Source organism: Orcinus orca, chromosome 8 (genome assembly GCF_937001465.1).
Source record: "Orcinus orca chromosome 8, mOrcOrc1.1, whole genome shotgun sequence".
NCBI lineage: Eukaryota > Metazoa > Chordata > Mammalia > Artiodactyla > Delphinidae > Orcinus > Orcinus orca.
This window is the reverse complement of record NC_064566.1, coordinates 51,058,986-51,081,498: the sequence shown is the minus strand read 5'-3', so window position 1 is coordinate 51,081,498 and position 22,513 is coordinate 51,058,986. Positions and strand designations below refer to the sequence as shown.

Below are 22,513 nucleotides of genomic sequence, written 5' to 3'. Positions count from 1 at the left end.
TGTTGGGAGGCCCACGCAGCTAGGGAGCCCTGAGGTTGCTGGCAGGAGGCCTCCACGGCTGCCGATGGGGACCAGTCATTTGGTGTTTCTATTTATTGACTCTTTAAACTTCATCATCCAAGGGAAGTTAATACATGACTGTTTGGTAGCAAGAGAAACATAGTCTAAGACCGCAATGACCCGCCCACCCCAAACAAAAACAGAACCAAACAGAACAAAAACAAACCCCAACTGACACCAGACCTTTGGAGCTGCAGCTGAAGAAGCACGGGGGCTGGGGTCAGACTGGCTCCTGCAGTCGGGGGGCAGGGGAGAGGCTGCCCTCCATGGTAGCCTTCCCAGCCGAAGAGGCCATGTCCAGCCCCTCAGCTTTGGGCATCCTTCCTGGAAGGGCTGCCCCTGGCAGGAGAGGGTGTGAAGAGAGGGAGTCAGTGGTCAGAGTGAGGGGGCTCCTAGGTCCACCCTCCCAAGGTGACCATATGTGCCAGTGCATGAGACACAGGGGCTGGGGGGCAACTGTGAGGAGAGCAAGGGCCCTTTCCCTGCTCAGGCCAGGAGAGAGCCCTGGCCAAGGCCCAGTCAGTGTTCCCAAATTCAGAAACCACTAAGGCACTGCCAACAAGCAAGGAAATGCCAAGGCCTGGGGAAGCCCCCCCAACCCAGATGGGAGTCACTGCCTCCTGTAGTCATCACCTTGTTCCGGATGACTGAGGGGACTTGGCCCTTTTCTCTGGATACTGGTGGGCAGCCCAGTCAGGACGAGGCCGTGGAAAGTGTATGTTAAGAGGCAGCGTTTTAGTGCCCCAAACATGCAGTGTGTGTGTGTGCGTACATAATGAGAGGGGGACTGGTCCCTCCAGGAAGGCTAGTTAGGGTCCCAGGGTGGTTCCTAGGGCAAGAATAGCGTTTTTTTTTCTTCTTCTGTCATTTTCTCACATCACTCCCTGCCCCAGGTCATTGCATAAATAAGTGCTTGGGAAGATACACATCTAAAAAGAAACATAAATACTGTACATGGGAAAGGATTCCATGCCCTAGCCCTCCCACTGCCCCCAGAAAACCCTCCAAATATTGCACATGGCCCTCCCCAGCCCTGTGGGGTCCAGGCCCGGCCGTGTCTTTGGTAGAAGCTCCAGGGACAGAGGTCCTGGGCAGCCCACGTGCCCCCCTCCCCACCCCCATCATGACTGGGAGCCCCGGAGCAGCCAGAGAGAGGGCCGGGAAAGGCCCTGGCCCGGCTGGCCCACAGGTGCTCCGTCAGGAATGCTTCCACGAGGATGGGAGGCGGCCCGTGCAGGCAGGGGTGCGGCCCTGGTCAGACACTCCTGGTCGGGGTCTGCCTGTGGGCTTGGAAGAGGCAAGCAGGCTGAGGGCAGGTGGGCGGGCGAGTCCTGGGCCACCATGGACAAGGTCACACCCTCCATAGGAGGAGGTGGTTTGTGCTGTCGTCTCGGCCCACAGTCTCACTGCTGCCACCGCCCCCACTGCTGAGTCGGAAGTCCTCGTAGCCGTCGCCTCCACTGATAACCAGCATTTTAGGCCTGGCCGAGGCAGGGCCTCGGTGCCGAGGGGAGTCCCGATGCTCCAGTGAGGGCAGCTTCTCGGGGCCTGGGGGGCGGAGGGGAGGATCCATTAGCCTGGAGGGGACTGGGGGTGGCACCATCTCAACCTGGCTCTCTTCATACTCATTTCCCACTTCCAACAGCCCTTTCCCAGTTAGGCAACTTAAGTCTTCTCTGGACCCAGACAACTCCTGACCGAGGCTTCCCTGCTTCCTGATGCCACAGCTACTACCTCTTGGGAGTACGATTTCCTGTCCTGCCAAACAAGACTTTGCTAACTGGGACCTCCTTCATGTACATTTCCTAATATGTTTCACTTTCTAATCCTCAGGGTCCCTTTCCTATCCTATCTGCCACTCTATTTCTATTTCCTGCTCTGCACCTCACTTCCTGACTCTACTTCCTGCCCTATACATCATTTCCAGTCCTGTTTTATTTCCTGTTGTATATATCCCTTCCTGCGCCATATTCTAATTCTTAGCTTGTAGTTCACTCCCTCGTTCTCATGACATTCTCTGGACAGAATTTTATACACACACACAGAGTATCCTAATAGATTTTATTTTGGGGTTTCTATAGCCTATTTCCTGTAATATATGCCACTTCCAGCTCTGGATTACGTTTTTCCTCCCTCTTAACCTTCTTCTGGCAGGACAGTGCGGAGTCCTAAACCCAAAGCCGAGGTCCCTGGGTTAGGGTAGGACGTGTAGACCCACCTGTGTCTGGGGGCGGTGGTGGGGTTGAGCAGAGCAGGTTGAAGCCATCTGGAAGCTGGACTGCGGCCAAGAAGCGGACGTGGCCGGTGTGTCCCTGGCCTAGGCCAGCAGGGCTGAGAGGCGCCCGAGGGCAGCTGACGGTACTCGGTGAGGTGGGCATGGTGAGCACGACGCCGGCACTGGTGCCCACCCACAGCAGCTCTTCACACACCAGCAGTGCTGTGATCCTCAGGCAGGCAGCCTTGTGCTGCCGGATGATGGCGTCTGAGCCTGGGGTGGGAGACAGACCAGTGCTGGGGCCGAGTCCTGGCCCTGGCTCAGCCTCCTCAATACCAGGGACAGCAAGTCTCCAGGGAAGGGGCAAGGGTAGAGTGAGGTCAGTACCTGCCAGCATCCTGTGCACGGGAGGTGTGACATCTACCTCTGCCAGCTGCTCAAAGGTGTCTGGATGGTAGAGACACACATGGGCACTACCTTTCAGTGTCACCCACACGCCCAGGCTGGAGTCCACCATGCAAGCCACGCTGCGGCTGGAATCCTGCCCCATGGAGAATGTATGCTGGGGGGCGGGGGTAGAGAGCAGATGGGTGACTGACAGGCCTGCCTTCGCTGGCCCCTCCCTGCCCTGTGCTTCACCAGTGCCCATCCCTCCCTCCTGACGACTCACACCAAACCTCCCCAGAAAGCCCACCGGACTGACAGCAAAGGCAGCCTTGCTCCTTGGTCTGGATGATTAACCTTTCAAACCTTGGTTTCACTGAAACCTCAGGAATTAAAATGGAAGTGCCTTTTCCCCATGAAATTTGAGGGAGTTAATGATCAGAGAAGTTCAAATCTTGACGAGTTTTAAGAGCAATCAATGGCTTCACCCTGTACAGCTGGGGAACTGAAGTCTAGAAGGGAAAGGAACCTGCCCAAGAACGTCAGCAAGTCAGTCACAAACCTGGGCCTGAACCCGGCTCTACACCTCTACACTCCCAGCCCAGCCAACGACGGGGTAAGTGAAAGGGAAATCAAGGGAACTGTAGTTACCCCTGGACACTACCAGGCTGACAATCTCTAATGTATATATAAATCAAATCAGGACTAAAGGCCAGAGTAATGCTAAGGGATACTGACATCAGGAAGGACCTTTGTCCACCCCCCAAAGACGCCAACGCCTGAGTTGAGAAATGGGGTTGGGGGCAGGGAGGAGGAATAAAGAATTCTAAGGTACATGGGGCGCTTGCTGCAGCCCTCATCAGCTAGAAAGGAAATAAGGATTTGAGAAGGACAGGGGCTGGCCCAGATTCATACAGGGGTCAGGGGAAAGCCCTGACCTCTCAGCCGGATGCTTTTTTATGGCCCCGTGGTCCCATCTCCTCTCTCGTGGGCCTGGCTCACCCCAAGCACCAATTCCCCAACCCCACGGCCATCCCTGATACCTCCAGCTGCAGCGTGTCAGGACTCAGGACAAGGACTCGGTTCTGGCAGCCACACCACAGCCGCCCACCCACAGACACCATCTTGGTGATGGGGCTCCCCTGAGCACCCAGGGTCACCGATTTGAAGTTCTGGGGGTCCCAGAAACGGCCTGGGGTGGGAGTGGGGTAAAAAGAACAGCAAATTCAGTCTAGTATTGCATTGAGCCTCACCCTCCCCTGAAATAAGGTGCTGATAACATTTATCAATGAGCACACCAAAACCCCGAGAAGACCTGGGAGTTACCCAAAGTCACACCTGTAGACTTGTGGCCCCAAGGCCCCAGCTTGCTCAAGAGGGAAATCCAATACCAGCAAAGGGGCTCCAAGGGGGCGGGGGAGGGGTGGGCACTCACCTACTTCTCTTTGGTAGACCACGAGCTCTCCATTGGCCAGAGACACAAACACCTGGTTATTCAGATACCTAGGCAAGGAAAAGGAGTCATCAAGGGTTTCAAGAAGCCGAAGGAGATCACCTGGGTCCAGGGAATTGCAGATGGAATGGCTACGGTTCCTGAGAGACCACCTTCTCCCACCCCTCGTTCTCTAGGTGGTGGGCACCTGAGTCTAAGAAGAGGTAGTGACTTGCACAAGGACACGGTGTGTGAGAGGCACGGTTAGCCTAGGGCAGGCCTCTGGCCACTGAAAGGAGGGGCCAGTAGGGAAGCGGACCCGGGGGTGCAGAAGGAGGTCTGCATGTGTAGCTGAGAAGGGTCTGAACCAGAAGAGCCATCCAGGGGCCTTACAGGATGCAGGTCACAGAGGCCGCGTGCTGGAGCTTCAAGCTGTTCCTGCGATCACGGATGCTGTCAGAGGACTGGTACACGTGGACGCTGTGGGTCAGTGGTGCGCACCTGTGACAAGTGCTCGGGCATACCAATCCCTGCAGTCACCCCTATTTGCCTACTTGCCTCCACCAGGATCTCCTCCTGGCAGGTGCCCGCCCAAGGTACCCAAATCCCACGGCCTCCCTGTAGGTTTCAGACCCTCCGGCAGCCCCGGCTGGCAGTGCCCTTGAGGTCTGAACCAAAACCCTCCTACTTCTGCTTCAGGACACCATACAAGTTCTAAAACAGGGACCTCAGGTTCTGGCACCGCGACCCCAGCACCTCCCCTGTCCCTACCAGCCATCCTCAGTGCCCAGCCACACAGAGCTCTGGTAGGCCTCAGGCTCAACACTCAGCAGGTCCTCCAGGCTGCCACGGGTGAAGGAGCCACGGCTGGACCGGCGAAGGGCTCTCCCATCCATTGGGCTGGTGCCGCAGGGACTGCCAGGTCCGAAGGAGCCGGACAGTGGTGGGAAGCCAGGCTCCTGCTCCTCCTCCGAACTGGTAGCCTCTGCTGTGGCCTCCTTGGAGCTCGGGGCCTCCTCGTCTGAGGAAGACAAAGGTCTCCTTCTCCATTCCCCTCTGCCAGGCCCAAGACCTGGTATCTTTCTAGGCCTTAATCTTCCCTCAGTGCACCCTTCTGGGCCATGCCCCGCCTCAGGGCCTCCCACCATTGTTCTCCCCACACCCCCAGACCTCTGCATCAGCTCAGCCCTTGTTACCTTGTGGACTGACAGCTCCGTGCTACAGGCTCCTAGTCCTAGCCTGGCCCCCTCCAAGCCACCACCACGGACAGAGGGACCAAGCACTCCACCCCTTCTGCTCCATCCTCCTCAACTGGTCCTCAGGATCCAGCCGGACTATCCCATGCTCTCTGGATCCTTGCTGTCATAGCCGCTGCCCCCAGTGCTCTCTGTGCTAACATCCTGAGGCTTGATTCCATGCCTTCACCTATGCCCATCCCTACCCACCCATCACTAACAGCTGGGCTGCCCCCTGCTCTGGGCAGTCCACCCTGCCTGACAGCCCCAGCTGGATACTCACTGCCAAAGCTAGAGGAGATGGTGGACCGGCTGGCCTGGCTCTGCAGGGTCCCTGAGGGGCTGGGCGAAGACTCATCGTCAGAGTCACTGTCAAAGGGCACCAACTCCGGGCGGGGGTCACCCTCTGGGGGGCCTGGTGCCATCTCCAGGCCCGAGCCCGCAATGGAAATGTGCAGGCAGGGCTGGGGCCCCGGCTCAGCCAGCGTCGCTGCTTCCTCGTCTGCCGCCTCGACGTCCAGTTCCGGCCCGGTGGGCTCGGGTGCCGTCTCTGGGGGGTTCCTCAGAGACGCCGTCCGCTCCCTGCGAGACGAAGCGGTGGGGACGAGGGCCGCTAGGAGCCAGGTTCTGCCGCACTCGCCGGCACGCCCTCCAGGCCCCGCCCACATTCCCAGGACACGCCCACACCACGTCGGAGCGGCCGCAGTGTGTGTTGGGGGCGGGGACCCCGTCCCCAGGCCCCGGCCGGCCGGCGCCTCACCTGTGGCACCGGCGCTGCAGGCCTGGCACGGCCCCGATGCAGAGGATGCGGGCGGAGCAGACGGCGATGCAGGCCTCCACGTCAGGCTCGGCGCGCAGGCTCAGCAGGCACACCTGGCCCACGTAGCCGTCGCTGTTGCACACCCACACCTCGGGCGTGGGCTCTGGGCAGCTGCTCAGGGTCGGGGCTGCGCATGAGAACTGCGGAAAGCGCCAAAGGACAGGGGAAGATGAATGGAGGAACTGCTGCCAACTCCACACTGCTCTCCAGGCCCTGGTGGGTGTGTTTGGATTCTCAACACACCCTATGCATACACGTGCACACATACAGCACACGTGACACTCTTTACACATCAAATGCACACATCCCTCTGTGATATAGGCATCATATATTCATATATGTGTGTACACATATATCTACTCCAAATATGATCACACATACATGTACGTGTAACAAATGCGAAAAATGGTAACTTTTGTCCATATGTATGCAGACTTATACAAGCACATAAATGAGACACTTTCACATCAATGGTATAGTTCTGTTCACATGCACAGATACATACATGCACAAATGTACCCATATACATGGGACACACATGCACTGTCCATGTGCTTGTGCAGAGAGCTGTACAAAGACATAGGGAGCCACTGCAATGTGCAAGACATGTACATGATGCTGTACACAGAACAAAAACACACGAACACATGCTGGCTTAGACTACATGCCCCCACCTACCCAGGTGCATACACACACCTGCATGCCGCTGCGGGTTTTCATGATGGGAATGGCCTTCAGGAACTCAGGGTCTAGACAGCTTTTGCTGGAGGCTGTAGTGGAGATGGACAGACAGACACTACTTAGCACCCACCTCACCCTGGTCCTGACCTCACCTGTCTCCCTTCCTCTCCTGCCTCTCAGGGTCTCTCCAGGGAGAATGAGGTGGCTGTGGGTTATGTCCTACTTGTCCTTGCCCTCAATTTTCCCATCTGTACAATGAAAGAGGTAGACCCAGAGGTCTCTAAGGATTTTCTATGGACCTCAATCAACAGCTTTCCCTGATCCAGGCCTGCTCAGTGTGTGTGTGGGCGGGGGGGGGGCGCTGGGGGGGAGGTCCCGGCCATCCACTCCCGCGATAGGGCCCCTGCCCTAAGCTGACCTTATCTACAGAATCCCTGCCAAGGAGGACGTCCTGGGGAAGTCCTATATTTCTCTGCAGAAGTCTAAGTCCACCCTCCCACCAGCAGGGACTGGAACATAGGACATAGCAGTCTCGGGATTTCTGGCTCCTGATGTCACAGACAGCTGCAAGGTGCTGCCCACTTCCTGGAGGTTCTGGGAGGAGGGCACTGGCCCGGGCCCTGGCTTACCCAGTTTCCTCTTGGCCTCATCAAAGGCCTGCTCGAAGCCAAGGCGGGCATCAGGGTGAGGGAACTCAAAGATGAAGGAGTCGGTGCCCTCAGGCCTTGTGGTGCACAGCTCCAGCTTGGTAGGAGGGAAGGAAAGCGCATAGCACAGTGCCTGCTTCTCCGACAAGTCCCGGTGCATGGCAGCCGAGAGGTCCCGTAGTGCATCATCTAGGCTCTGCAGGGATGAGGGCCCAGGCTTCAGGGCCTCACTTCTCCCCACAGCCTGATCCTGCCCTGGGGATGGGACTGGGGGTCTGCCTTTTCCCTCAGACAGAAAATGGGACTCTGTTTCCCCCCTGAGACCACGAGGTAGCCTGGATCGCTCCCATAGACATGATGGGCCCTCTCTCCTCCCTCAGCTGCGGATGGAGCTGTGTCTCCATCCTCAGGCCTGGAACACATGACTTCCTTCAGATGGGGTGAGGCTGTATTTTCCCCCTCAGGTAACTGACAGCGATGTCCTCTCCCTCAGGCAAATGACAAGGCTGTTATTTCTCCTTCAGACTGGGTTAGGGAATCTCAGGCAGAAGGCGCAGACCTGGTGGGGGAAACCGAGGCTCTCAGAGAGCTTGCTCATCTGGCCCAGGGTGGTCAGGTCCTCGTCCAGGCGGCTGATGGCTTTCTGGATGTTCTCTCGATTGGCGGCTTGGGATGCCCCTAGTGGGGACAGAGGAAGGCCATGGGCAGATCCAGACACAGACAAGGTCAGGCTTGGACAGACACTCCCCCCCTCCCCTCCCCTCCCAACTTGCAGTTGGGTGCAGGGAACAGCCTGACTAACTGACAGCTTGTAAACCACAAGACCTCAGGTTAACATTAACCCCAAAGTTAATGGGCAGCTTGGACAGAACCTCCAGGCTCAAGAGCAGGGGACTGGGCCTGATTCACAGCCACCTGGCACAGGGTGTCGGTCCCTTGGAGAACTCCCTGGAAGAGCACAAAGAATAAACAGCAGACGGCTCTGCAGGTTATGCAGTCTCCAGCTGACACTGGAGTGTTGGGTGGTACAGCCTCCCACAGGGGAGTCAGCTGGGCAGGCAGAGCCTCCGGCAGTCAAATTTGCTGACCAGGGACTCAATTCCCCCACACAGGAGGGAGCAATGAGCTGACGACCTAGATCCTCTGGTCCTATCCCATACCTGACCACTGCCAAGTAGCTGGCCCTACAGGCCTGGCTGGGGGCGAACGCCCTGGACCAGTGGCCCACCAATGGGCTGAGTAGACAGCAGCGGAGTGTACTAGACAAGCCAGGGCTGAGGATATCTCCTGCTCCTTCTGAGGGCAAACTGTTCCCCCAGAACCCTCCCCCACCTGGGCAGCCACGCTTTCTTCCCTATGACCCTGGCCCTCTCTGGCCACAGCTGACTGGACCAGGTGTGGACACCTAACCTAAAGGTAGTCATTTTCTCCACCGGCCTGTTCTCTGGTGAGAAGAGATGAGCTGGACCAATAATCAGCTTGTCTTCCTACATAGAGGCCCGTGTGGGGCAGGCCTGGGTTCACCTAGGGGCTGAGTGAGCCTCTCCCTCACCCCGAGGGCCACCTCAAGTGAGCTCAGGGACAGAGTCTGGGCCTGACCTGCCTGCCGGTCCAGAGGTGCCTTCACCACCATCCCAGAACCACCACCCCACTCAGGAAGGTGAACTGCGCATCCTGGAGCAGCTGGGGCTAACAGCTGAGCGAGAAAGGCCACAATGCAGAAAAGGCCATGATGGATCACAGGAGTTCGGAGGAGGCAGAGAAAGCTGACAGCAGTGAGAACTGGCCCAGAGGGGAGTGGGGGAGGAGGGGGGAGGGACAGACACACACAGCCGGAGGAGCCGTTCTTTGAAGCCACTGCCTCAGCTCCCAACAGTCTCAGCCCCAAACAAAAGGCTCATTCCAACCAGCCTTTTGACTGGACTGACTTGAGTGAGTCTGTTCCCCAGGCACAAAACTGGTGGCCCAGAACAGTGCGCCACCATCTACTATGAGGCGCCTAAGTGCGCTTGTGCACGGAATCAAGGCTACAGGTATGTCTGCGCTCCCTGCACCACCGCAGCCTAGTCCACCTGCTAGCCCATGGCAGGCCCCTGCCCAGTCAGAAGGTGGTCTGCACGGACAGGCGCTGGTCCGGCTCTGCAGGGCACAAACTGGATCCCGCACGTCAGCCCCCTTGGACAGGATGGGAAAGTGAGGCCAGAAAGCAGAAAAGCAGATAGATGGCCAGCCAACCTGACCACAGCGCAAACCCTCCAGGCAGGTTTCTCAGAGGAAGATCCCCAAAGCCCAGAAGCCCGGCAGGCCTGAGCCAGCCCCACCTTTGATGATGTCTGCATCTTCCAGTGGCAGCTTCCACAGCAGCTTGTACTTGCTGGCCGTGTCAATGACGCTGGCTGCCGTGTACCTGTGGGGAGCCGAGGGGGTGCTCTGGCCAGGGCTGGGGAGTGGGCCCACGGAGGGACAACCGCTCCCGCTGCCCGAGCTCCCCAACCGTATCCCGGCCACTCACAGGCTCATGGAGCTGCGCCGCAGGGAGCCTGACTTCCGCTTCAGGGTGGTGCAGATGATGAGGTCCGTGAACAGGAAGAGGGACCGGTCCTTCTTGCCACCGACTGCCTTCTGTGGGGACCGATGCAGGATTCAGGCCCAGAGGCCCACCCTCCTGCCCACCGTGCCCAAGGGGACAGCCAGGCCCAGGGAGGGGGAGGGCTCTCCTGCATGCCCAGAGGCAGAGGCAGAGTTGGGACATGACCCAGGGCTCCTGCTGGGGTGGAAGAGCAGGAGGCCGGTGGGCAGAAGCTGTGAGCAGAAGTGTGGAGAAAGCAGGGAGGTAGCGACGGGTGGGCAGATAACGGGACACTTCTTACCACTTCAATGACCATCTCCTGCCTCAGGAACCGCCGCAGAGGGGCCTGGAGCTGTGGGGCAGGAGGGACAAGGGATCTTGAAGGCTCATTATGACTCCCTCCCCTCCCCAGACCCCGGTGACCCCTTGGCCCCGCTCCACGGGCCAGGTCAGTGGAAGCAACATCTTGTCCACCCTCTTGATGCTGTGTTGTCAGGCCACGGGATACGTGGCCAGAAACAGACACGGGAGAGGACACAGATGTAGACAGAGATGGACGCAAACACAATGCAGACGCTGCTATGGACGTGGACATGGCCACAGTTCCAGGTTGGAACCAGGCATGGGTGGAGTGGGGCGGGGCGGCACTCACATCCTCCATGCCCTCGATGTGGGCCTCGATCTCCTGCAGCACACGGGCGTGACGCTCTGCCTCCTCGGCACTCCGCACGCCCTTGTTGATGCGTTCAGCCACCTGCTTGATGCTGCGCTGCGCATCCAGCAGGAGCGGGTGGTCCGGGTGGTCCTCAGGCGTGTGCTTCAGGAGGTCCTGGGGTGGGAGTGGGCACCAGACCTCTGCTTAGCTGCCCCTGTCAGGCCCTGGGGCCCCACAGTGACTGCTGGAAGAGGAGGGACTGGGGGTAGACTCCAGAGAGGACTTCCTTTCCTACCTGACCCCTGTGTCTCCACCAAGTGGGGGCCACAGAGCCCCCTGCATCCCCACATGCCTCCAGGCTTTGCCCACCTGCCCACCCAGCCCCATGCCCACCTTCACCAGAAGCTCATAGCGTGGGATCCGCTGCACGGGCTTGATCATGAGGTCGGACAGTGCCTGCTTCTCCTTGTTCTCACGCATGCTTTGCTGAAACCCAAAACAGGGTGGATGGGCACCCAAGTGAGGAATGACATGCAAAGATGGAAATGTCCTGGGACAGGTCCCCAGCAAGCCCCCCCCCAGCTCAGCCCGAGGGCAGACGATGGCCTACAGGGTAGGGCTCTGGGGCCCCCAAAGCTGGCCCACAGAGGGTGGCCTCCATCCCCCTGCCCGGCCCCAGTACCTCCAGGAACTTGAGAAAGGCAGGCCTCGCCTCCTTAGCCACACGCACGGCGTCCTTTGCATTGAGAAAGTTATCGACATAGGCAGAGTAGATGTTGACCAGGACGTCCTTGGAGAACTGTGGGTGAAGAGGCAGGTTGGGGACCCTCAAGGTGTCCCCTACCCCACCTCACCCTGTCCTGGTTTCCACTGATTCGCAAGCCAACATCTTTTCTCTCCATCTGGAAATGATATGGTCTCTAAGGGATTGGGCATGTGCTCCTGTGTCATGTGTACATGTCATATGTGTGCCTGTGTGATTAAGCGTGTGCACGCACACACGTTTCTTATCTGTGTGTGTTCGTATGCACATGTACATATGTGTGCCTGGATATGTTCTGTGAGCACAGACCAGGTTCTCTCTCTTCAGGCTGGGCTTTGCCATCCTCTGGTCTCCAACCCCACCAAGTCCAGCCAGCCAGGTCTCCCTCCTCTTGAGTGACACAGGCTCTTTCCCACTGCGTGGCTTTTGCTCATGTAATTCCCTCCACCAGGAAGGTCCTTGCCCGCATCCAAATCTCACCCACCCTAAGGCTGAGCTCCAGTTCTGCCGCCTCCAGGAAGTACTCCCTGCCCTGACAAGGGCTCTGCCTGGAACTATACCTGGCCTCTGGCCTCCCTGATCCCCCAAGACAAGTCTTCCCTCTCCAAGGAGACAGGTGCTCCCATCCCTCCTAGTAAAGCCCTGCTCAGGGCTGGCACACACTGCCTGGTGGCTAATACCTGCTGGCTGGCTGACGGCTGGGCTAAATGTGGATATTCTCGGTCAGAAGCCCTGGCTGCAAGTTCTGACACCCCAGTTCCTGTCTCAGCTGCACCATGGATGGACCAGGTGACCTGTGGTGCTGTTTCTGGCCCCCTCTGGGCCTCCAAATCCATGGTTCTAGGTTATAGAGGCCACTTGTTCCCCTACCCCAGATGTGCTGCAGAGCAGAGGCTGAAGCAGCTCAGGGAGGAAGACAGCCCCTCAAACCACCCTGCCCCCGATCCTGGGACAGGGCACCCTATGCTGAGCCCTCCATCAGCATAGACTTCCACTGCTGTCCTTGGTCAGCATCAAGGTCCAGGCAGGGGGATGAACCCAGTGACAGTGAGGGTTGTGATGGGCTGGAGATGTCAGCACTCAAGCTGGGGTCCCACCACCACCGGGCCAAGGTTCTCGTCACATCGATTTGCAGGTCAGCAGGGACCTTCTTAGGCCCAAGGTCCACCCCACAACATCACAAACACATGCAAACACACCCACATCACATAAAAATAGATAAGGTGTTTTTTTGCTAGTAGAATTTTTTGGAAGGAGTTTTACAATTTTACTTTTGAATTATTTGGCTCTGAGTAAACATTCAGTTTGTGCTTCGCTAGGATTTCTCATCCATCATCATGCTTTTTTGGGAATTCTGGCAAAATAACAAAATGTAACTGAAGTTTTTTCAAATGGAATTAAATTCATGTAAATGAATACTAAATTTAACAATTAAAGAAAATGGCTTGTTATGTTTGACAAACATTTAGTTGAATGTTCATTAGTTTTGCTTTTGCAGTCCTTTTTGAACTCTGAAGCCAACACCTTTCCTAAGGTCCCAATCACTATTGCAGGATCTTGAAAAACTCACAGGCAGAAGGAAGTCCTGTCCGTGGTGAAAGGGCGGATGGGGTAGGGTAGAGCGTGGGCGCTGGAACCAGGTTTCTTGAGGGTGAATCCTCCACCACTTACTAACTGACTTTGATCAGGTTACTTTTTCTCTCTCTACATGGCAGAGTCATAAACTTTATTTTTAGTTTGTTTGTCTTTTGTGGGTTTTCTTTGGCCATGCCCCGCAGAGCTCGCAGGATCTTACTTCCCCGACTAGGGATCAAACCTGGGCCCTAGGCAGTGAAAGTGCAGAGTCCTAACCACTGGACTGCCAGGGAATTCCCAGAGTCATCAACTTTAAACTTGGGAATAATCATACCTTTCTCCTTAGTGCTGTTGACACGTACAATGTATTTAGAATGCCTAGCACATAATAAGTGCCAAATAGCCATTATTATTAAAATGCCTGATAGAGAAAAGAGCTAGAAGACTAGGCCAGTGTCAACATCAAGCCCGAGTCCAGGGTCAGGATCAGGGCAACTGTTTACATTCAGGTTAAGGTAGGTCAGGAAGAGCATCCATTTGAGGTCTGGGTCACGGTCAGTGGCAGCTCAGGGTCAGGAGTAGGGTCAGGTCAGTGCCAGCAACTGGGATTGGGTCCAAGGTCAGGGTCAGTGTCTGGTTGGGGGTGGGATCCATGCCAGAGTCCAGCCAAGCTCTAGGGCTGGGCAGTGTCCAGGTTCAGGTCAATCCAGGATCTGGGGTCACTACCAGTGTCTGGTCAAGTTCTGGGGTTGGATCAGGGATCAGAGTCAGTCTCCAGGAGGGGTGGAGGGGTCCATGGCAGCACCCAGCCCCTCCTAGGAGAGGCCAGAGCTTGTGGGGGCTATAGCAGTAGACAGCAGGGCCACTCACCGACTGGACAAGGAGGTCTCCCACCTTCTGCTGGGCATGCCAGGTCTGCACGCAGTGCCGCACTTGCTCCAGGAACTGTTCATGGTGCGCCAGGAGCTCCGGGATCTGGTCAAAAATCTCATCCACCAGCGACGGGTCACATAGCAAGGAGTTCTCTGGCTGCTTCAGTGGCTGCATATAGCCCTGGGGGACCCACAGGGTCAGTACAGGTTCCCTCAGAGAGATGGCACCCCAACCCACCAGCATAGGCACACACAAAATCAACTGGGCCTGCAGCTCACTGGCCCTGCCTCCCGGATCTCTCTCATTAGACTCGGAGCTCTGGGAGGGAAATGGGAAGATCTATTCCTATGCCCCTCACTCTGCCGCCTAGGGCCTGGCACAGGATGGGGGTGAGGGGTCTTGGGAAAGATCTGTTGGATGCATGAGCTTGGAGTGAGGAAAGCATGAAGACTGGGCTCCTGGGAGACCCCACACATTAATTCGGCAATTATTTTTCTGAGCACTTACTATGTGCCAGGCACTGTTCTAAGAACTGGGAGACAGCAGTGAACAAGAAAGATCAAAATCCCTGCCCTGATAGAGCATACAATCTAGTCAGATTAAACACACGAATAAAATAAATAAATAAAACCACATTTCATCAAATTTAAGATGTATCATTAATCTTTTTTTTTGAAAAACAATTTTATTGAACTATAATTCACATTCCACACAAGTCACTCTTTTAGAATATACAATGCAATGGTTTTTAGTATGTTCGCAGTTATGCAACTATCACCACAATCAATTTTAGAACATTTTCATTATCTTCCCAAAAGAAATCCCATCCCCATTAACAGTCACTCACTCCCCACTCCCTACAACCCTTCCAGCCCTTGGCAACCACTAATCTACTTTCTCTATGGATTTGCCTTTTCTGGGTGGTTCATATAAATGAAATCAGACAATACATGGTCCTATGTAACTGACTTTTTTTTTAAATTAATTTTTTTTATACAGCAGATTCTTATTAGTTATCCATTTTAGAGGCATCATTAATCTTATTTATCTCAGAAAAATTTGCTGCCAATTAAGTTATTATAGGCCATCAATTATAGAATGAACCTGAATTTCAGAGATGGCAAAATGTGAAGAATGTGTCTTAGAACTGACTACATGTGGAAGTTCTGTGGTAAATTAAAAGGCGTTAATTGCTGTGGGGAAAATAAAGCGGGGGGGTGTATGGGGGGGCATATGGAAAGTTACTGAAGGCTTAGTTGACACTATCTGAACACTGTTTTCACAGTCTTCAGATCTTCTGGTCAATCAGTGACTAAAACTCCCATTTTTCACCTCAAATCTGCATTCAGTGGCGTTTCCTGAGCATGAATAGCCCTGCTCAGTGGCTGCTGTCTCATTTAGATGTCGCCCTCTACTGGCCTAAACTGTAACTACAAGCCAAAGAAACAAGGCGGTTTGAAAAAGTATATGGAATGCTGCAAAAAAATTTATATCAAACATTTAAAAAACCTAGCTTGTTGTAAAATAAGCTTGAGAAAGTAAAGCTCAACAGTATCCTCTTGCCTGATTTGGGATTCTGAAAAGGTTGGTGAGGAGACAGGCGGCCTCCCTCTCACAGCTCCTAGGCTAGTCTGAACCAGGGCCGGATCTGTGCCAAGGTCTACTGCCCAAGCAGCAGGAGCTAAACCGCTCACTTCCAGGTCCCAGCGCCTCACATAGAAGCCTGCACACAGTGGCAGGAAAGAATAAACAGTGACTGGGAACCCGATGCAGAACCTGCTAGGAGTCAGCACCTGCATTTCACTCACCACATACTCGTTGAGCAACTACTGTGTGTCCAGCCTTCTAAGCGCAGGCTGCATCTGTGGGCAAACAAAAGTCCCTGTGCTTGTGCAGTTGACAATTTAGTGGAAGGAGGTGGAAAATAAGCACCATAAATAACAAAATTATCACACAGTATATCAGAAGGTAGTAAGTGCAGTGGGAAATAAGACAGGGGTTTGGTCAGGGAAAGAGGGGTTGTTAGCTAGGAAGTGTGAGTTGAAGAAAGACTCCAAGGTTGAGGGTGACACTGAGGAATGGGTGCAGCCTTGGGACCTGGGTTCAAATCCCACCTCTTTCTGGCTGTTAACCTTGGCATTTAACTTCTTTCTTCATTTTAAACTCCTGGTCTGCAGGAACAATACCAATCAATTTGGGTGGCAGTGGTCACTACAAAGGGAACACCGGGGCTGTAGAGTCCAATCTCAGTTTGAATATCACCTACGCTTAGGGAGCACCGTGGAGTGAGACTGACAGGGATTCAACCCAGGCTATGGCACGTCCTAGCTCTGTGAACCTGAGCAAGTTGCCTTACTTCTCTGTGCTTAGTTTTATCATCTGTAAAATGGGGGTTTATAGTGAGGTTTATATGAATTAACTTATGTAACACACACATATTAAGCACTCAATAAATGTCAGCTCTTAGTACTACTTGCTGCGGTCTGAATGTGTCCCCCCAAAATTCGTATGTTGAAACCTAATCCCTGATGCGGTGGTTATTTGGAGGTGGGGCCTTTGGGAGGTAAGAAGGTCATGACGGTCAAGCTCTTGTGAATGGGATTTGCGCCCTTTAAAAGAGGCTCCAGAGAGCTCCCTCAGCCCTTTCACCACGGAAGAAGACACAGTGAAAAGAGCCGTCCATAGACCAGGAAGCTAGTCCTCACCTGCAATGAATCTGCCAGCACTTTGACCTTGGACTTCCCAGCCTCCAAAATTATGAGAAATAAATTTCAATTTGTTTAAGCCACCCAGTCTAGGGAATTTTTATTACAGCAGCTCAAAGAGACTTAACAGTCTGTTACCACTTAATAGATGGATGACCCTGGGCAGGTTTCTTAACCTCTTTGAGCCTTCATTTCCTCAGATGAAGCAGAGCATTATAATATCTGCCTCACAAGGTTAATACAAGGATTAAAGGTGATTTTAGATACACACACTCACACACACATGCATGTATGCAGGCAGAATTGCCAGGCAGTTCTGCTAAGTTATTCACGCATCTCATAATCTTGCACCTGAGACATGTACTATTATTATTCCCACTCAACAGACAAGGAAACAGAGGCAAGAGACTGGATATATAACTTGTTCCACGTCACATGGCTGGTCAAGAGGTAGTGCCAAGTTTGAACACCGGGGGCCTGGCTCCAGAGCTGTGCTCCGCACCCCTGGGCTGGACCTCAGTCCCTCCAACACACCAGGGCTGCCTCGAGGGACAGCTGGCTTCAGCTGATACTGTCTTGGCTCACCTCCACCCTTCCCCACCCAGCTCTCAGACTGGTGTCCTCGGCACCATCCTCCCTTAGCTCTTCCACCCGCAGGCCCTGCAAGCCTCCACGTGTGCAGCCCTGCAGCCTGGAGACTCGGAGGCAGAGAGGCACGCCCAGCCCCATCACCTTTTAATCTTCGCGCTGAGAGAAGGGGATGATTAGTTACATCTTGCACACAAAAACACGGAGGCTCAGAGGGGTGAGGTGATCAGGCTAGCATCACCCAGAAGGGAGGCAAGTGACTCAACCCCTGGACTGTCTGACTCCCATGCCTTTGACTCCCACCTAGGGGACGACAAAGGACCCCTCAGACCCCTGCATGTCTACTCCTGCCTGGCAGGCAGGGGCACCTCTTAAAGGTGGAATTCCAGTTATGGCCCTCCTGTGACTTCCTTGTACTCACAGTAAAGGCCAGCTCCTTGCCCAGCAGCCACACTGGCCACCTCCCCATCCCTAGCTACTCTAGGTTTCCTCCGGCCTCCTAGCCATTGTTCCCGCGGTGCTCTCCGCCTGGAACAACTCCCTCCGGGCTCTCCCTTTACTTAACTCCTACCCACCCTTCAGGTCTCAGCTAAACACCCAACACTCTGGCCCCCAACACTCTGGCCCCTGACACCAGGGCAGACCCCCAGTCTGTGTTCTCATCTCTCTATGCATTTAAAAAATATATATGCATAAAAGCAATGTATTTTTGTGGTAAAATATACATAGTATAAAATTTGCCATTTTAAACATTTTTAAGTGAACAGTTCAGTATGCCCACATTAAAGTACATTCATGTCGGGATTTCCCTGGTGGCACATTGGTTAAGAATCCACCTGCCAATGCAGGGGACACGGGTTTGAGCCCTGGCCCAGGAAGATCCCACATGCCACAGAGCAACTAAGCCCATGTGCCACAACTACTGAGCCTGCGTGCCACAACTACTGAACCCCGTGGGCCTAGAGCCCGTGCTCCGCAACAAGAGAAGCCACCACAATGAGAAGCCCGTGCACCGCAACGAAGAGTAGCCCCCGCTCACCGCAACTAGAGAAAGCCCACACAGCAACAAAGACCAACACAGGAAAGAGAGAGAGAGAAAAAAAGAAGGAAGGAAGGAAAGGAAGGAAAGAAAGAAAATTCATGTTATGGAACCATCACCACCATTCATCTCCAGAACTTCTTTTCATCTTCCCCAACTGAAACTCTGTACCCATTAAACACCAACTCCCCATTTCCCCTTCCCCCCGCCACTGGCAATCCCATTCTACTTTCTGTCTTTATGAATTTGGCCATTCTACGTACCCCATATAAGTGGAATCATTCAGTATTTGTCCTTTTGTGACTGGCTTAGTTCACTTAGCATAATGTCAAAGAACTTGTTGTAGCATGTGTCAGAATTTCCTTCCTTTTTAAGGTTGAAAAATACACTAAGTATACTCTCCGTGCACTTTTGCATCACCATTTGTCCTCATGCATGGTCTGCCTGGTTACTGTCAGTCTCTGCCACAGACTGTGAGCTCCAGGAGACAGGACCTTACCCCTCACGCTCACTGCTGAACCCCCCAGAGAACGCTGCCTGCTACGCAGAAGGTGCTCGTTGCGGATTTGTGCAGTGAATGAATGAACACTCTGAAAGTTTCCAGGGCTCTCCCTTCCACCCTTTGCTCTTGCTCTGCCCAGGCGGCTTGAACAAACTTGTCCTCAACTGTGACTGCCAGGCCCCACTTCAGCACAGACCCACGCTTTCTATCCTGGGCCCCAGACCCACAGGTGCATCCCAGATCCTGGGCTTTCCCAGACCCACGCATCTGAACCTGAACTCACCCTCTTGCCCCACCTGTTCTAGATAGCGCTCCTCTAGTGCCTTCATCGCCCAGGCCAGAGCCCAGGCATCACCCTGGGCTTCCCCACCTTGCCCCACACAGCCAACCAGTTACCATGCCTGGCCCGACCAGTCCACTTCCTAAATGTCTGTCCCCAACTCTCCCTCCCTGCAGCCTCTGGCCTGGTCGTGGCTTCTCCTCCCTTGCCTGACCTCAGTGGCCTCAGCCTCCTCTTCTGCTACCCCTCTTCCCAGCAGTCAGACAGATTTTGTAAAGCATGAGGGAGGCTACACATCACCCCTGCTCAAAGCCTCTCGGTAGTCTCCAGGGCGCTTGGTAGAGTCCAAACCCTCCTCCTGGGATCGAGGGCCCCCACCACGTGAGCTCTGCTGGCTCCCTCAGTGTCACCACAGGACTGACCCTTTGTGCTCTGTGCCGGCCACATGGACCCCTGAAAGTGCCAGGCCTCTCCTTACTCGACTTTGCACATGCTGTTCCTGCTGTTGAGAGGCAGGGTAGGAGGAAGCCAGCACCTCCTCCAGGGAAAATTCCCTGAGCCCACACCTCCCCGGCGCCCCCTGATGCCTTGAGAGCCCATATACTCAACCGTGTCCCCAGCAGGACTGTCACCTCCTGTGGCAGAGGCTTATCTCTTATTCATCCCTGTGTTTCCTGCACCTGGAACAGGGCCTGGCACAAAGCAGGTGCTAACATTTAATTCCATTCAACCAATATTCTTCCAGTCAATGAATAAAGTGAAGGCGGGGGGTGGGGAAGCAGAGGGGATTCACAGATCCAAGCTCAGACCCAGGGCTGCCAAGGTGGGTGGAAGGATGGTAGGAGGAGGGAGCATCTGCCCTGGGGTGCCCCGCTCCCACCAGCATTAAGGCCCCTCCCGCATTCTCTCCTGCCCTGGAGGGGGCTTCCTCCCATGGAGGAATGGGATGCCCCAGCGTCATTCCTCTCTAACTTCAGTCCCCTGTCCACAAAATGGGTTTGTTCCCACATGTCTGACAGCCACCTAGACTCAGAATGGTTGCTCTCAGGGACCCAGGCCAGGGCAGCCTCAAGCCTCACCTGCATCAGGGTGCGCAGTGACTCCACATACGACTGCTCTGTGTCCAGCAGGGTCATGGTCACATGCTTCCGCATGTCCTGGGGGGACAGAAGGCAGAGGATGAGCAGTGCCTTGTTCCTCTCACGCCCCCCACCTTCAGTCACACGGGCCCAGAGAGCCCATCCATGCCCTCTCCCCGGTCTTCAAGGCCTGTCCTCCCCGCAAAGCACCCTGGACCCCCACTCTGCAGGTCTGTGCTCATGTGCTCCCCCTCAGGCAGTGCCTCCTCCTGCAACTCAAATGCCTGCCTCCCCGGACTGTGCCCCTCAACCCTTGCCCCTCTGCTCCCATCCCCACGGCTACTGGCCGATCTGGAGATCTCCTGTTTACTTCTTGGCTCCCCTGTTGGGCTCCTGAAAAGAACTCAAAAAAAACCCAATAACTTCTCACATCTGTGAAAGTCAATGCCTCCAGGCCACCCCCCACTCCAGCTGCCAACTCTGAAAACCCCACCTTCAGGCTCAGCACTGTGGGGTCAGTCCCTACCTTGGGCTTCACACCCTTCCAGAAAGTCAAAAATGTCACCTCCTGCTACATATGAAGAAAAGGTGGCCCAGAGAGGTAAAGTCAGTGCTGAATGTCATGCAGCAAGGTGGGGGCAGGGCTCAGCCACTCTCAGACAAGCCTGGATCCCAGTTCACTCAGTAAAAGAGGCTAACTGAGCCTTACTCCACACCAGGCACTATTCTAAGCATTGTGTATTATTTTACCCTTTTGACCACTCTGTGAGGTATATGTGACTATTCTTCCCATTTTAAGGATGAGGAAAAGGAGATCCAGGCATCAACACCTCCATCCTGAGGCTCTGATGATCTCTGCATTATGGAGTCCCTAAGGGGTCACCCAGACTCTGCACCCACACACCCAGGGACAAGGTGCATATCCCTGACAGGGCAGCCCATATTCTGTGGGAAGGTTTTGCTGGAAGTCAGTCTAAGGATGCCCTCTCTGTGTTCCACCCCCTGGGACTCAGCTTACCTACTGCCCCCTGCCACCAGTTTCTATGCCTCTGGCCCGCTCCTCCTCCAGGAAGCCTTCCCAGGTGGTGCACCTCCAACAGATGCCCTTCCCAGGAAAGGACTCCACTCTAGGTCTCCTCCAAGCCCTGGAGTGGTCCTGAGCAAGGTCCCAAACTCCCCAGGGCCCAGACCTCTGGGGCTTATACTTCCCTCTCCACTCTCCCTCCCAGTCCCCTCAGCTTGGCCTCAGCTGGCGTCTGGGCTCCAGCCATCAAGGCCTGCTAGTCTGCGTGGATGCTCTTTGCATGTGGCAATGCCATGGTGGGTTGTCCATGTCTGTGGCATCCTTCTAGTCCCCACCCTTGGGAGCCCCTCAGGGCAGGGACTCAACCAGTGGAGCTGCCTTGGTCACTACTGCACCCAGGGTATGTCTGCTGAGTGTGCCCAAGTGCCGGGCCGGTCCAGCCTGCCTGATGCAGCCACTGCTCGTCCCTCTGCTCGCGGACACCTTAGGTCCCCCCACCCCCCGACCCAGGGACTCAGGGATCATGCCTGTCCCCAAGCCTGTACTATGACGAGGCATACTTAGAAAAGTGGTCTCCTCTGCTAGGAACTCAGGGGTGGGGGTGTGAATGACACCCCCTTGGGGGAGGGGAAGAGGCTGCCTTGCCCCACCCCCCAGCCCTGTGCTCTGATGGGTGAGAAGGCACTGAACCCTGCCTCGGAGCCCCAGCTACAGCCAGACCATCTATCCTCAGTGCTTCTGAGGCCTTTAAAACACCGGGGCAGCTTCCAGGAGGAGGCAGCACCAGTTAGGCCCACCCTAGGATGAAGAGCTTGGGAGAGCATCAAGGGCCAGAAGGGCCTCCCAAGGAAAGGCCCAGATGCCCCATCTCTTGCAGGGACACCTCAGCACTTCACAGATATGGCCTCATTTCAGCCTCACCCTCATAGCTCTGTGACAGGACTTGTTATCTCCACTTCACAGGTGAGGAAGTCAAGTCAGAGAAGTGACCTGACCTGTCTGGGGTCACACAGCCAGTGGCTGGCAGAGCAGGGACCTGAGTCTCTTCAGCCCCCTCAAGCTGAGCCTTCGGGCCCAAGAATCCGGAGTTCACACTCTGACCAGCCAGCCGTGGGCCACAGGGTCCTCAGCCTGGCCCTTACCAGCTGTGTCACCTTGGGTGGTCACTTAACCATCTGGGCTTCCACATTCTCCTCTATGAAATGGAACAAATAATACCTCCCTCCTAGGGCTGGGAAAGCAAGGAGCTGGGGAGCGGGGCAGCTCTCTCCACACACCGGGCCTTTCAGGTCCTCTGCCTCAGCGAGGCTGTTTATCGACATCCGTCTCCCTGCTGGACAGGGAGCCCCCTGACGGTAGGACCAGGCCAGGCTCAGCCCTGGGTGGT

General features: G+C 55.2%; 1 protein-coding gene across 1 annotated transcript in view; it reads right to left on the bottom strand.

Annotated features, from left to right (window-relative positions):
- Positions 1-78: 78 nt before the first annotated feature.
- Positions 79-22,513, bottom strand: part of ARHGEF17 (Rho guanine nucleotide exchange factor 17) — a 57,900-nt gene continuing 35,465 nt past the window's right edge. The window contains exons 2-21 of the mRNA XM_004279767.4: positions 20,103-20,180; positions 13,907-14,089; positions 11,381-11,497; positions 11,092-11,184; positions 10,696-10,872; positions 10,345-10,395; positions 9,987-10,096; positions 9,796-9,881; positions 8,034-8,152; positions 7,457-7,670; positions 6,843-6,916; positions 6,087-6,286; positions 5,610-5,908; positions 4,863-5,112; positions 4,485-4,571; positions 4,095-4,162; positions 3,703-3,851; positions 2,663-2,837; positions 2,279-2,548; positions 79-1,608 (exon numbers count right to left, since the gene is read on the bottom strand). Of these exons, the coding sequence (XP_004279815.1) occupies positions 1,412-1,608; positions 2,279-2,548; positions 2,663-2,837; positions 3,703-3,851; positions 4,095-4,162; positions 4,485-4,571; positions 4,863-5,112; positions 5,610-5,908; positions 6,087-6,286; positions 6,843-6,916; positions 7,457-7,670; positions 8,034-8,152; positions 9,796-9,881; positions 9,987-10,096; positions 10,345-10,395; positions 10,696-10,872; positions 11,092-11,184; positions 11,381-11,497; positions 13,907-14,089; positions 20,103-20,180 (2,997 nt within the window). The 3' untranslated portion in view covers positions 79-1,411. The remainder of the gene's footprint in view (positions 1,609-2,278; positions 2,549-2,662; positions 2,838-3,702; positions 3,852-4,094; positions 4,163-4,484; positions 4,572-4,862; positions 5,113-5,609; positions 5,909-6,086; positions 6,287-6,842; positions 6,917-7,456; positions 7,671-8,033; positions 8,153-9,795; positions 9,882-9,986; positions 10,097-10,344; positions 10,396-10,695; positions 10,873-11,091; positions 11,185-11,380; positions 11,498-13,906; positions 14,090-20,102; positions 20,181-22,513) is intronic.